A 12,554-nucleotide genomic window follows, 5' to 3' on the forward strand; every position below is an offset into this window, starting at 1 on the left:
CAAAAGGCGATTCTAGGACCACACAGAAATTACCATCAGAAACAACAATGATTTGTATGGGATTTCAGTAACAGCATTATTCTTTTGTTGTTCCAGAATTTCCTCTCCACAGTGGACTTCATTGTTGCTGATTCCACAGCTGAAGTTTGGGAGGACCTGAATAAAGAAGAGATACTCAGAAGTTCTTTGTTACTGCATTCAGTAGAGAATTTTTCCCTGCGTCTCCAACCAGTTAATAATACCATTCCTCCTGTCTCTGCAAACAGCCTTCAGCTACAAGGTATAGTTGTCACAGAAAATAGCAACATGGATTATAGTAAGAACTTCCGCAGTACAGAAAACCTCACAGTTAATGTGCTCATTGATGAAACTGAAATTCAGACTCTATCCCAAAATTCAACCATTGTCAGTGTGATGTACTCAAAACTTGGACATATTTTGCCCCAGAATGAGTCTGAGTATCTGAACGGCTTACTGCTATCAACAACTGTGAGCAGCAACAGAAGCCAGAAGTTCGATATTAATATGACCTTTGCAAAGAAAAATTTGTCTCTAAAGATGCCCTGGTGTGTCTTTTGGAACTTCACACTCAACAAAGGTAGGGGGGGCTGGGATACTAATGGTTGTACCCCCACAGAAGTAGAAGATTATGTCATTTGCTCCTGCAATCACTTGACATCATTCTCCATTCTGATGTCACCTGATAAATCCTCCAAGTTAATCTTTGAAGATTATATTACCTACATTGGCCTGGCCATTTCAATCTTGAGTTTGGTGGTCTGCATTATAATTGAATCCTTAGTCTGGAAATACGTGACAAACAACACAACCTCCTATATGCGCCATGTCTGTATACTCAACATAGCTACATCACTCCTGATTGCTGATATTTGGTTCATTGTCACTGCCTCCATCAATGACCAAAACCAACAGATGAGCAGAGGTGTCTGTTTTGTGGCCACCTTCTTCATCCATTTATTCTACCTGTGTGTCTTTTTCTGGATGCTCAGCCTGGGCCTCATTCTTTTCTACAGACTGGTCTTCATCTTGCATAACACAAGCAAGACCTCCCAGAAAGCAGTGGCATTCTGTCTGGGATATGGGTGCCCCTTTGCCATCGCAGCCATCACCATTGCTGTCACACTGCCAAGGAACAATTACACCAGAAAGGATGTCTGCTGGCTCAACTGGAAGGACAGCAAAGCTCTCTTGGCCTTCGTCATACCTGCCCTGATCATTGTGGCTATGAATTTGTTCATCACCGCAGTTGTTATAATAAAAATACTGAGGCCTACTATTGGGGATAGGTCCAACAAGCAGGAGAGGAACTCTTTGTTTCAAATTGGCAAAAGTGTGGCCATCTTGACACCCCTGTTAGGCCTTACCTGGGGATTTGGCCTTGCCACCATCATCAAAAACAGTCATCGAATTTTCCACATCCTCTTTGCTTTGCTCAATGCTTTGCAGGTGAGTTACACTTACGTATGGTTTTGTTTCCTGTATGATCATTTAACATCTAGTGACATTCTTGCGGTGCTGTGTTTGGAGTGGAATAAAAACAGCTTGGTAAAGATCAGGTTTGCCTTACACATCCTTATTCCCAAAGGGCTCTTTGGGAAACCCATTCCAGGAATTCGGCAGTATTTCGTATTCCCAGCTGCCTTAACAGGAGTGCCTTATAGATAAAGCTGATGTAAATATAACTTCCAACTTTGCCAGTACCTTTGGGAAGAATTTCATTCCTGAAGATCAGGAAAATAGCCCTGTTATGTTCAGGTGGGCAAGCTTCAGCTGCCTGGTTTCATTTACAGTGCATCTGGAGGCATCATATTATGCTCCTGTGTGTTCAAGTAATGAGGGAGTATAAACAACATGAAAGTCACCAAGAACAGCTGAAAAGTACTAATAATAAAGAGACAAATTGACCAAAATACACATGATTGAAAGCTTTCAGTCAGTATGATTTTTACAACAACATGTTTAGGTGGTCAGTAGGATTCCAATACAATGGGGTTTCTTAAGGATGTAGTAGTTACGTCTACTCTGTCTCTTAAGAATGTCACCAAATTGCATGCTTCAGTTGAAACTGCCAGCTTTCTGGGGAGCATAGGCAGGGCATGTCTTCCATACACAATGGTCCCTTCTTCTAAGTATGTTTAGTGCTAGCAAACTATCTGTGCCACTTCTGTAGAAGGGATATACATCCAGTTTAAATAGACCAGGCCTGGAAAACTCCTACCACATTAGCACTCCGTTATGTGAGATGCAGTTAGAAAAATGTCCTGTGTCAAAGAGTTCAGAGTTTAAATAGTTAGCACAGACAATGTTTGAAATAATTATTAAATACAGCAATTAAAAGGTAACATCAAACTGCATGTAATTATCTGTCTCCTAGGGATTATTCATTTTGGTGTTTGGGACTCTCTGGGACAAGAAGGTAAGAATTCAAATTATTTCTTGTATTGCATGAAAATACTGTTGGAATTTGAACATAAATCTGGATTTACCAACTGATTATATTTTTTTAACAAATAGATACAAGAAGCCCTGCTGAAAAGGAATTCAATGTCCAAATGGAGTTCTCAGCAAACAAAGGTTAGAAGTATGACCTAAGAATGTATTTCGGTTACTGCTGAATAAAAGAGAAGACACTAACAGCATTAATATATCCACTTTTTCAAAGTTCATTGTTTCACCTATAATTAGTAAAAAATTAGAAGGAGGTTGGTGGACATTTGATCTAAATTCTGCAAGAAATAAACCACAAAATATAATGGAAACTCTAAGTTAGAAAACAGAAAATTTCAGTGGCACTATTACTTGTTCACAACCTAAGGGAAATACAAAGGGAACTTCTTGGGGAAGATGCCCTTCAGCTATGAGCAGGTAAGGATGGAGATATTGCAACCTGAACCCTCTGGATGCGACCATCACCCACCAAACAGTCCTCCCATCAAATCCATATCTCTCCAATTTATACAGAAGGATGTTGTGTCAAAGGCTTTACAGAAGTCCAGACAGACAACATCCATAGCCTTCCTTTGTCCACTAACGTAGTAACTCCATCATAGAAGGCCGCTAGGTTGGTCTGGCAGGACTTGCCCTTAGTAAAGCTGTGCTGGCTGTTTCGAATCACCTCCCTGTCCTCCATGTGCCTTAGCATAGCTCCTAGAAGGATCTGTTCCATGATCTTCTCATTCACAGAGGTGAGGCTGGCAGGTTCCAGGGTCCTCCTTTCTACCGTTTTTAAAACTGGCTGTGATATTGCGCTTCTTCCAGTCACCAGAGAGCTCACCCGACTGCCATGACTTCTCAAATACCATGGAGAGTGGCTTGGCAACTACATCAGCCAGTTCCCTCAGGATGCTGGGATGGATCTCATCAGGTCCCATAGATTTGTGTATGTTCAGGTTCCTCAAATGGTCACGAACCTGATCTTCACTTACAGTGGGAGGGACCTTGCTCCCCCACTCCCTGCCTTGCAGTCCATCCACTTGAGAGGTATGGGGAAAGAGCCTGCCAGTGAAGACTGGGGCAAAAAAGTCATTGAATACCTCAGCCTTCTCCTTGTCTGTTGTTACCAGTTTTCCAGTCTTGCACATCAGGGGAGGTACACTTTCTTTGACCACCTTCTTCTGGTTGACATACCTGTAGAAGCCCTTCTTGTTATTCTTTGCATCCCTTGCCAAGTTCAGCTCCAGCTACACCTTGGCCTTCCTGATCCCATCTCTGCAAAACCAGGCAGTGTCTCTATACTCTTCCCAGGATGCCTGTGCCTGCTTTCACTGCCTGTGCATTTCCTTCTTGCCCTTTAGTTTGACCAGCAGGTCTCAACTCAGCCATGCCAGCTGGCATTCCCTACCCCATTTCTCACACCTGGAGATTGTGAGCTCTTGTGCTCTATAGAAAGCATCCTTAAAGATTTGCCATCTCTGTTCTGCTCCCTTGTCCCTGAGGCCAGTTTCCCAGGGTGTCCTATTGACTAACTCCTTAAAGAGGTAGAATTTGGCTTTCCTAAAATTCAGGGTCCTGACTGTACACTTTGGCTATCTCACCGCACTCAGGACTGTGAACTCCATGAGTGCCTGATCACTGCAGCACAGGCTGCCTCCAATCTTGACATCACCAATTAGCTTGTTTGCACTGGTGACCATCAGGTCCAGTATCGCATCTGCCCTGGTAGGGCTCTCTATTACCTGGCTTAAGTGATTCTCAATGCACTCCAGGAGTCTCTTGTGTTGTCTGTAGCTTGCCATGCTACTTTTCCAGCAGATGTCAGGATGGCTGAAGTCCCCTGGCAGGACAAGAGCCTGCAAGCATGATGCCTCCTATAATCTGGAGTAGGAAGGCTTCATCAATAGTCTCCTGATTGGGCAGCCTGTAGCAGACACCAACCATAAGATTTCCTTTGTTGCCTCGGTCTCTGATTCTTACCTTTAAGCTTTTGACCTGCTCGTGGCTATCCAACCACAGAGCCATGTACTAATGGACTGGGTCTGTCTATTTCTTTTCATGTTGCTGCCCACAACTGGAAGGAGAGAGGAGAAAATTACCTGTACCCTATATCCCCTTATGAGCCGTGATTTACTTCCTGTAAGCTTGATAGGCCATTAAGGGCTGTTAAACACCCTTAAAGTGTTGCCTTTGCCTCCAGAATTCCTGTACCTCTGATAGGCAGAAGGGGAAAGAACATTCTGGAGATCTGCTGCTACATGCTCACTTTACTTTTGTAAAACTCTTCCCTAGGGCCTTTGCTATAGCCCACATTGGATAAGAAGCAACTGGGCTAGAGGATACTTGCATCCAACCAAGTGCAATTCTGCTTATGACATTAAGCAACCAGTACCCTTTAGAAAGGTTGGAGGGAGGTCTCTCAGTATGCACAAAGGAGTAAAACCACAGAACTACCTGCTTTTACAATGAGGCTTGACAGATCTCTACAGCAGAATAGAGGAGGCCAACCACACAGGGGATCATAGCCTCAGTGACTCAGGCCATGTATTACAGACCTAGGGAAGGGCCACAAGCTGAGGCTATAGACTAACAAACATTCACCTCATAAAGAACTCTGCTAGTTGAAGACATGTTGCAGCTACAGAGTTGTTTGTTATCCTCTTCCTGCTAATGCCAAAGGTGTGTCCATCTCTGCTTCTTCACAGGAGGGGCTACATTCCCAGACACAGAATGCAGAGAAGTTTCAGCCAACAGGAGTAAAATACCTGTATCTGGGATAGTTGCATGAGGATGGATAGCTCTAACACAGCTTGTTTCAATGTACACTTCTGCATTCATAATCCCTCAGTAAAGAGGACACACGAGGGTGGGTAAGGGATTGAAGGCATCAGAATCTAACCACTGCCACTTGGAGGGGAAAAAGTAAATGGTAATAAATGCTAACATCATTCCTAAATGACAATAGAGGTTAATTTTATACTGGTATCTGAATATTATATTGCTTCAGAAGAGTCTGTACAGGTATTGCTAAAGAACTAGGAAGCAGACTTAAAAACAAGGATAATTAAGACAGATGGGTACATACTCTCAAAGGAATTAAGGAGTCTATTAAGGCGGGACTGTCAGCTCAGAGGAACAGCATTGGCTCAAATCACTCCAACTTCCACAAAGTCACAGAATTGCTGAAGTTGGAAAGTACCTCCAGAGATCATCTAGTACCACCATCCCACTCAAAGCCTGGTCAGCTATAGCTCAGAGTCATGTCCAGCTGGATTTTGAGTAGCTCCAAGGATGCAAACCCCACAATCTCTCTGTGCAGCCTTTTCCTGTGTTTGAACACCCTCACAGTGAAAAAGTTTCTTCTTAAGTGGGATTTCCTGCATTTCTATTTGTTCCCAATGCCTCTTGTCCTTTCACTGGGCACAAAAAACAAAAGCCTGGCTCTGTCTTCATTCCCACCTCTTGTCCTTTTAGTAGACACCAAGGAGAAAAGTTTGGCTCTGTTTTTACTCCTTTCCAGTTAGATGGCCCCCAGAATGCCCTGGTGCATAGGGATGTTCCTCCCCAGGGATAGGAGGACTTCGCATTTCTCTTTGTCAAACTTCATAAGATTCCTGTCATCCCATTTCTCCAGCCTGTTGAGGTCCCTCTGAATGACAGCAGACTCATCTGAATTACCAGCCACTCATTCCAGTTTTGTATCTTTTGCAGACTTGGTGAGGGTGCACTTTTCCCACCATCTATATCATTAACAAAGATGTCAAACCAGCATTGGAGCCAGTAGTGATCTCTCTGCATGCTCCCTCCAGAAATGTGCTGAAGGCCCGGAAGGAGACAGAGCAGCGCTCTAGGTTTTAAGTGCTCCAACCATCTGCCACACTCAGATCTTGTGTCAGAACGAGACAGGAAAGATGCAGTTTCTACCTCATTTTTCTTCATTTAGGATGCCCAGAATAATCCGCCTGTTTTTTTTAAACCAGTACTCCAAGTATTCCATTGCTTTCTGCAGGAAGATTACTCCTGGGAACCCAGCACCGTTCCTTCTTTCTGGCTTGAAAAGGACATCTGCTGTATGTGGTGCTATTCTGACTATGGGAAAAAATTCCTTTTTCCCAGGAAGAAAGGCAGGAATAACTGATAAAACTACCATTAAGCATGTTAGTTTTTTCATTCCTTTTTATATTGACACATCCAGCAGAATAAAGTAGAGATAACAAGTCTTGGACTGCAATTCTGAATTCCTTTTCAGACACTTCCAACTCTAGTTGATACTGTGGAAGCTGCCCCAGTGGGAATTGGCATATTTCCTTGGCAGATCTGCTGATAAGGAATAAATAAAGCAAGATCAAAGTCTTTGATCAGACTTTTTAGATGTGATTCATATACCATTTTCCTCTACCACCTTTTGATATACAATATTAAGGCAACAATACACAAAACTGCCTAATTTCCCCTGCCATGGTACAACTTAATGAACAGAGAGGGACCGAACAAAAAATCCCCACGTGTTTTCCATACATTTTTTTAACACAACTTTAGAGGAATCCCAAACCACTCCAAAACTGAAAAAGAAACTTCATTTTAGCAGCAGATTTTCTTCTTTCCCATCTGGACTGTAGAGTTGTGTTCCAATGCCCTCTAGTGTGCCAAGTTAAATTTGCCTCTGATTATCTCAGGCTATTGGCCTTCAAGGACTATCCCTAAGCACAAAAATCTCAGCTTTTCTGGTTGTCTTACTGGATATATTCCCTCAGATAAAGGACCAGAACTCTGTACTTTCTGATATGACAGACTCTGGAGCCTAAGCCATCTTCCCTGGCCAGCAGTCAGAGGCAGGCTGTTTGTGTCCTGCAGTTTCTTTCAAAGTTGTTCTCCTTCATTGCCATCATAAACATGCAAATGGGTGAACTTGATCTCTCACAAACATCTAACTTCTCCACTGGTGGGTTGCCTGCTTGTACTACTGAACGCTTTATTGTAAACATTTTTTTCTGCCTACCCTCAATGTGGCTACAGAGAAAGTTCTAGGCTTTTGACAAAAAGCATTTCTTTTCTCTTACAGTCAACCTCCCTGATCCTGGTGACACCAATGCTTGCTATGAGCTATCCATTTTCAAGAACCTTTAACAACTTATGTGGGAAAACAGGTATGTGACAATAAATCTTTCCTACTGAAGTACAAACAAGGTTTAGCCTGTATTCTCGCTCTCAGGGCTGTCTTTTCAATCTATAGATCAATAGATCTATCAATCTATTTGTCTATCCATCCATCTGTAGATGGTATTTAACCTTCTAATACAAAGGAACTATAGTGAGCCATTGGTATCCCTAGCATAATTGATTGTAATTGTAGCATAATGCTAGCAGCATAATCATAGAATCATAGATTCATAGAAACATAGAATGGTTTGGATTGGAAGGGACCTTAAAGACAATACAGTTCCAACCCCCTGTCATGGGCAGGGACACCTTCCACTAGACCAGGTTGCTCAAAGCCGCGTCCAACCTGGCCTTTAACACTGCCAGGGATGGGGCAGCCACAGCTTCTCTGGGCAACCTGTGCCAATGTCTCACCACCCTCACAGGGAAGAATTTCTTTCTAGTATCTAATCTAAATCTACCTCTTACCATTTAAAGCCTAAAACAAGTATTGGATAGTGGCATGTTTCGTCAGTTCTAAAACACACTAAACAAGTTTTGTTTTGAGCTTAATGTTATCAAGACACAGTGCTCCTCATTTCATTTACTGTTCATGTACTCTTCACCACCTTGGAGCTATATCTCTTTAAAAGTTCTCTGGTTGTCATTTAATGGGCATCAACATTTCAGTTATGACTTTATCTTGTAAGACGCATTGCTGGAAATATGAGTAATTTCTTTCCTAAATGTGCAATCTTTGCATCCAATCATTGTTCAGAGAAGATTGTGACATTTGGTCAAAGTGGGATAAGGAGGAATTTAATGTAGGCAAGCAATTGTTTTTTAAGAATCAGTTTATTAGTCACATAATGGAACAAGAAGTTGGTTTCTGACTCTGCTACAGTAAGTTTACATGAGTACACTGCCCAGATACAGAAGCATCCTACCACAAGAAAGAGACATGCCCACAACTGCCTCCCATGGTGCTGCCACCTGAAAATCTTGTATTATTACCACTCTCTTCCACACTCTGCTCACGGGTTCTGTGTACTTGGGTCTTAGTTTAGAGTCTCATGGTCACAAGAGGGAGAGAGCTGGGATCCATCCCAACTATGCTCAACGAGGACCACTAAGCCCCTGCATTTGTTCGAGTAAATTACTACCTCATGGTACAATCATCAGTTCAGGCTGACATATCCTGGCTATGTCACCAAACACATTGACCTCTGTGGTTGCTGGTATTGCTGTAATCCAGCTAGTATCAGGGCTACAGACCAAATCAAAGCCAACTGGGTCATCAGGACAGGTCTAACTGTCCTTGCTTTGAAGTGCCAACATGTCCCAGGCTGTCTGCCCTTATGCCTGTCCTTACCACTGTGCTTTGTTTTGCAGGAAAATACAGAGTATCTTCTTCAGAGCCATCCAGCTCTTCCTCTGAAAACACTTCCAAGTCATATTCTTTGCTTAACTGAGGCACTGCAAATGCTAAATCACATAGCTCTGAAAGGACCTCTGCCCTTTCCAAGACGCACACAAAAAGTACCTGTGAGTCATCAAGAAGTGGACTGCTTCATTTTGACTAAACTGTGCCTTGGTGCATTGTTCTGGAATAATCATTTCTGGTTAACGTGGAAGGCAGGGAAGCTTTGAAAGGTGGAATTTTACAGGGGCTGCCAATCCCAGAAGAGATGACAAGGATTTGAAGGCCTCCTAGTGCCAGAAAAGACATTGGGAGTGAAGAATTCTCAGCCTTTAAGAGGGTTCTTAGCACTGTACAGTACTGAGCCATGAGCTGCAGTGCTATAAACAGCTGTTGTCCAGTGGTTTTAGTATTTCCCCTATCAACTCTCAGACTGATTCCAAAGGCCTGTGTAGATAGATACACGAGTACCTCATACCTTGTCTCTTGCCCTCGTATTAGAGTCTGGAAAGGCCATAGGGTATAGTGCTATCCACTTTCTATTTAAGACTTTCTGGAACTAAAGATTCACAATTGAGAAGGTCCTTTTAGATCTTCACTTTTGATTTGGATAAAACGAAGACCATGATGATTCCTGCATGGTCTTCTTCAGATGGAATGTACTAAAAGCTCCATGTGGCACATTTTTTGAAGAAAAAGAAGGTTTATATCCTTAACTATAGTTGTCCTTCCCTTCATATGTGGTAAGAGAGAGATGGTTGCTGCCCTCTACCACAGAGGGAACTGCATTTATTTAACGCATAGTAGTGTTAAGTATGCAAGGAATATCTTGTGTAAAGCCTGTGTGTTTGAGTGTCCTCTCAGAGAAGAATCACACCTGGAGGGCTCAAGAGTCAAGACTCTGCAGTGAATGTAAACCACCATGTGCCAGGCAGGATGAAAGGTTTTATATAAATTATTGCTCTAATATTACATTTGTGGAAACAGTTATTTCCAAGCCTGTATACCTTTAAAGGCAGGACTCCTGCCTTAAGTGGGGGGCTATGAGAGAGCCTGCAAAGTATTTATAGTGCACAAAAAGATGTTACAAAATTTAATGTAAAATATAATAGGTGGAATCGTGAAGATTTAGATTTGAGGCCGTTATCAAATACTGCTGTTGAGTGGTACAGCCCCATATGGTCATTGGGGAATCAGGCCTATGTCTACTGGTGGTGAACCCATTCCCAGGACTTTGGGATGAACCAGGATGTGAAACTGTTGACTATAGTTATAGGCATGTGCAATGGGTTGGTATGGGCAGGTAATGACTGAAAACAATAAACAAGCATCAATCAAATGTAATATTTACATTGAAAGGAATTTCTTTTTGCTTGAAAATGTAGATATAATACTAGAACTTGAATACAGAGATTAAGAAATATTTGAAAGTCCAGAATCTCTTTGAACTGCATGGCCAGTGAAAACTTGAAAATCAGACTTTTCCACATTATTCCAACCAATATTTGCGCTTGGACAGCCATTTGATCTAACTCATCCTGGAAGTAGCTTGTGCAATATTGACCTGCTACAGAATCATACAATCCCACTGCACGGGACATAAACTCTAAAGTACAAATCCGTGTAGACAGCACAGTCCCACCACACTTTACCTCTGCAGATATTTCATCTCTGAGGTTTCACCACACTGCCCAGTTTAGTAAGCCTGGGTCTTGACTGTGTGTGAATGAGAAATCAGGATGTGATGTGATGCTGAGCTGTCCGGCACTGAAGGCCATCTTTGGGTGGATCTTGAAAGGCAAGGTCCTTGCCAGCATTATAAAAGCCATGACAATTCATGAAAGAGAAGCAGCTCAGAAATTAACTGTGCCAATCTTAAACATTTGGGGCCAAGACTGCACTTGTATTTATACACAGATCAGACAAAAGGGAAGAGAAGAAAAAGTGTAAGGGAGTGCTGAATGGTGAAGAAGGGGAAACACGTGGCAGCAACAACACTATACCCCTCCCACCAACCCTCAGCAGCAAAAACCAGACAACGTGGGCAGTGGACTCACCAACAGCTTTCTCCCCTCAGGAGTTTTGTGCTTTGGACAGCTGGCTCAGTCTTTCCCTTTGTCTTGACCAAAGCCCAAATCCCTGCATTCACCCCCCTTCCTGAAGTCAGGGCTGTCACAGGGCTTGTTTCCTGATGATTGCTGTCACACATGTACCTCCTCCTGCTTAACTGCAAGAACTTAACTGCACGAAGTTTAAAACATTGCAACAAAAACCCACCAGGTTCAATTAATTTCTAAAAAGGATTATTCACCTTTTATAGCATTGGATGGAGAGCAGTCACGCCTTGGCACCTTCCTCATTTATTTCAGGTCGGGGAAAATAGTAAAGGAGGGGACTGTGACATACAGATCTCTGAAGAAGAGACATGCCTTCTCTCACATGTCCTGAATAGAGGTTTTGGACTGTGACAGTTGTTGAAAAACTCTTACATGTGCTTCAAGCCCAGATTTTACCCTTCATTTTTTAAAGACTTTGGGAACCTTTAATATGAACAATACAAAGAGCCCAGGAGCATTTAACCCCCACTAGAGTGGCCAGTGAAAATCAATGATGTGCCCCAGAACTGGGGTTTACAGGTGTGCAGCTTTGATACCTTTTCTTTGGACCATGAAACCAATTATGTTCTGATCTCTGATGTTTTCATGGCTCACCAATCTGGCAGGCATATTCACTTCTTACACTGTGCCAGCAAACATGTCCAGGAAATAGCTGCATTTTGGAAAGGTCGAGTTGGTTCTCAACAGCTAATAGGATTCAATGCCGTTGAGAAGAAATAGGGCTGACAGACAGATTCATGCATGGACCATGTCATTGCCTTAGTACTTTCCTGTTAGAAAACCAGGGTAAAATATACAATACAACTGACACAAAATCCAGGATAATTTCTTCTAACTTAACACTCTTTCCAAGTTCTTCTTAGCTTTTTCCTTGGGATAAGTAGTGCTAATCCTCCTGCAGCCTCTTCACAGATCATTCCTCCCTTTGCAGGATAACGAACAGTGCACATCTCAGCACATCAGGTCTGGGTTTTTTTGTCAGGCAGGAATGGCACTTCCCTTTGTTAGTTAAACTGGGCAGCAAAAATCAGCCCCAAGGGAAGGGGATGCAGCTGCTGCACCCGGGAAAGAAGAGCTGTGTGTGAAAGGCAGTGTTGGCACCATGGCTGGCAGGTCACCTGCCTGTCCTGCCCGCAGCTTGAGCGCGCCACATCAGCTGTATCCTGTGCTTCACCCTGGCTTTCCAGCAGGAAAGTGCTAGACAATTGTGTGGTCTGGTTGTATCTCTGCTCAGCTGCCATTCCCTTGGAAAGCGGGTGTGCATTGCACGAGGTAACACTGCTGACTTGTTGTCAGCATTGTCCTCTGTGCCGCAGGCTGGCCCAGGGAGCTCCCTCCCTTTCCTGGGCAGCAGTCCCCCTCCCACAGCTGCAGATGGAAGATAAACCAGTGTGTGGGCCAAGTGAGAGCTTGCAGGATTTTTT

At 43.1% G+C, this 12,554-nt stretch overlaps 1 protein-coding gene across 3 annotated transcripts in view; it reads left to right on the forward strand.

Moving 5' to 3' along the window:
• Positions 1-10,436, forward strand: part of ADGRF5 (adhesion G protein-coupled receptor F5) — a 46,187-nt gene extending 35,751 nt beyond the window's left edge. For all 3 annotated transcript variants that reach the window (XM_030489422.1, XM_030489421.1, XM_030489423.1), the window contains 5 exons: positions 97-1,467; positions 2,396-2,437; positions 2,536-2,595; positions 7,517-7,601; positions 8,986-10,436. In XM_030489422.1, coding sequence (XP_030345282.1) covers positions 97-1,467; positions 2,396-2,437; positions 2,536-2,595; positions 7,517-7,601; positions 8,986-9,065 — 1,638 coding nt within the window. In that variant the 3' untranslated portion in view covers positions 9,066-10,436. The remainder of the gene's footprint in view (positions 1-96; positions 1,468-2,395; positions 2,438-2,535; positions 2,596-7,516; positions 7,602-8,985) is intronic.
• Positions 10,437-12,554: the final 2,118 nt, after the last annotated feature.

This window comes from Strigops habroptila, chromosome 6, assembly GCF_004027225.2.
Source record: "Strigops habroptila isolate Jane chromosome 6, bStrHab1.2.pri, whole genome shotgun sequence".
NCBI lineage: Eukaryota > Metazoa > Chordata > Aves > Psittaciformes > Psittacidae > Strigops > Strigops habroptila.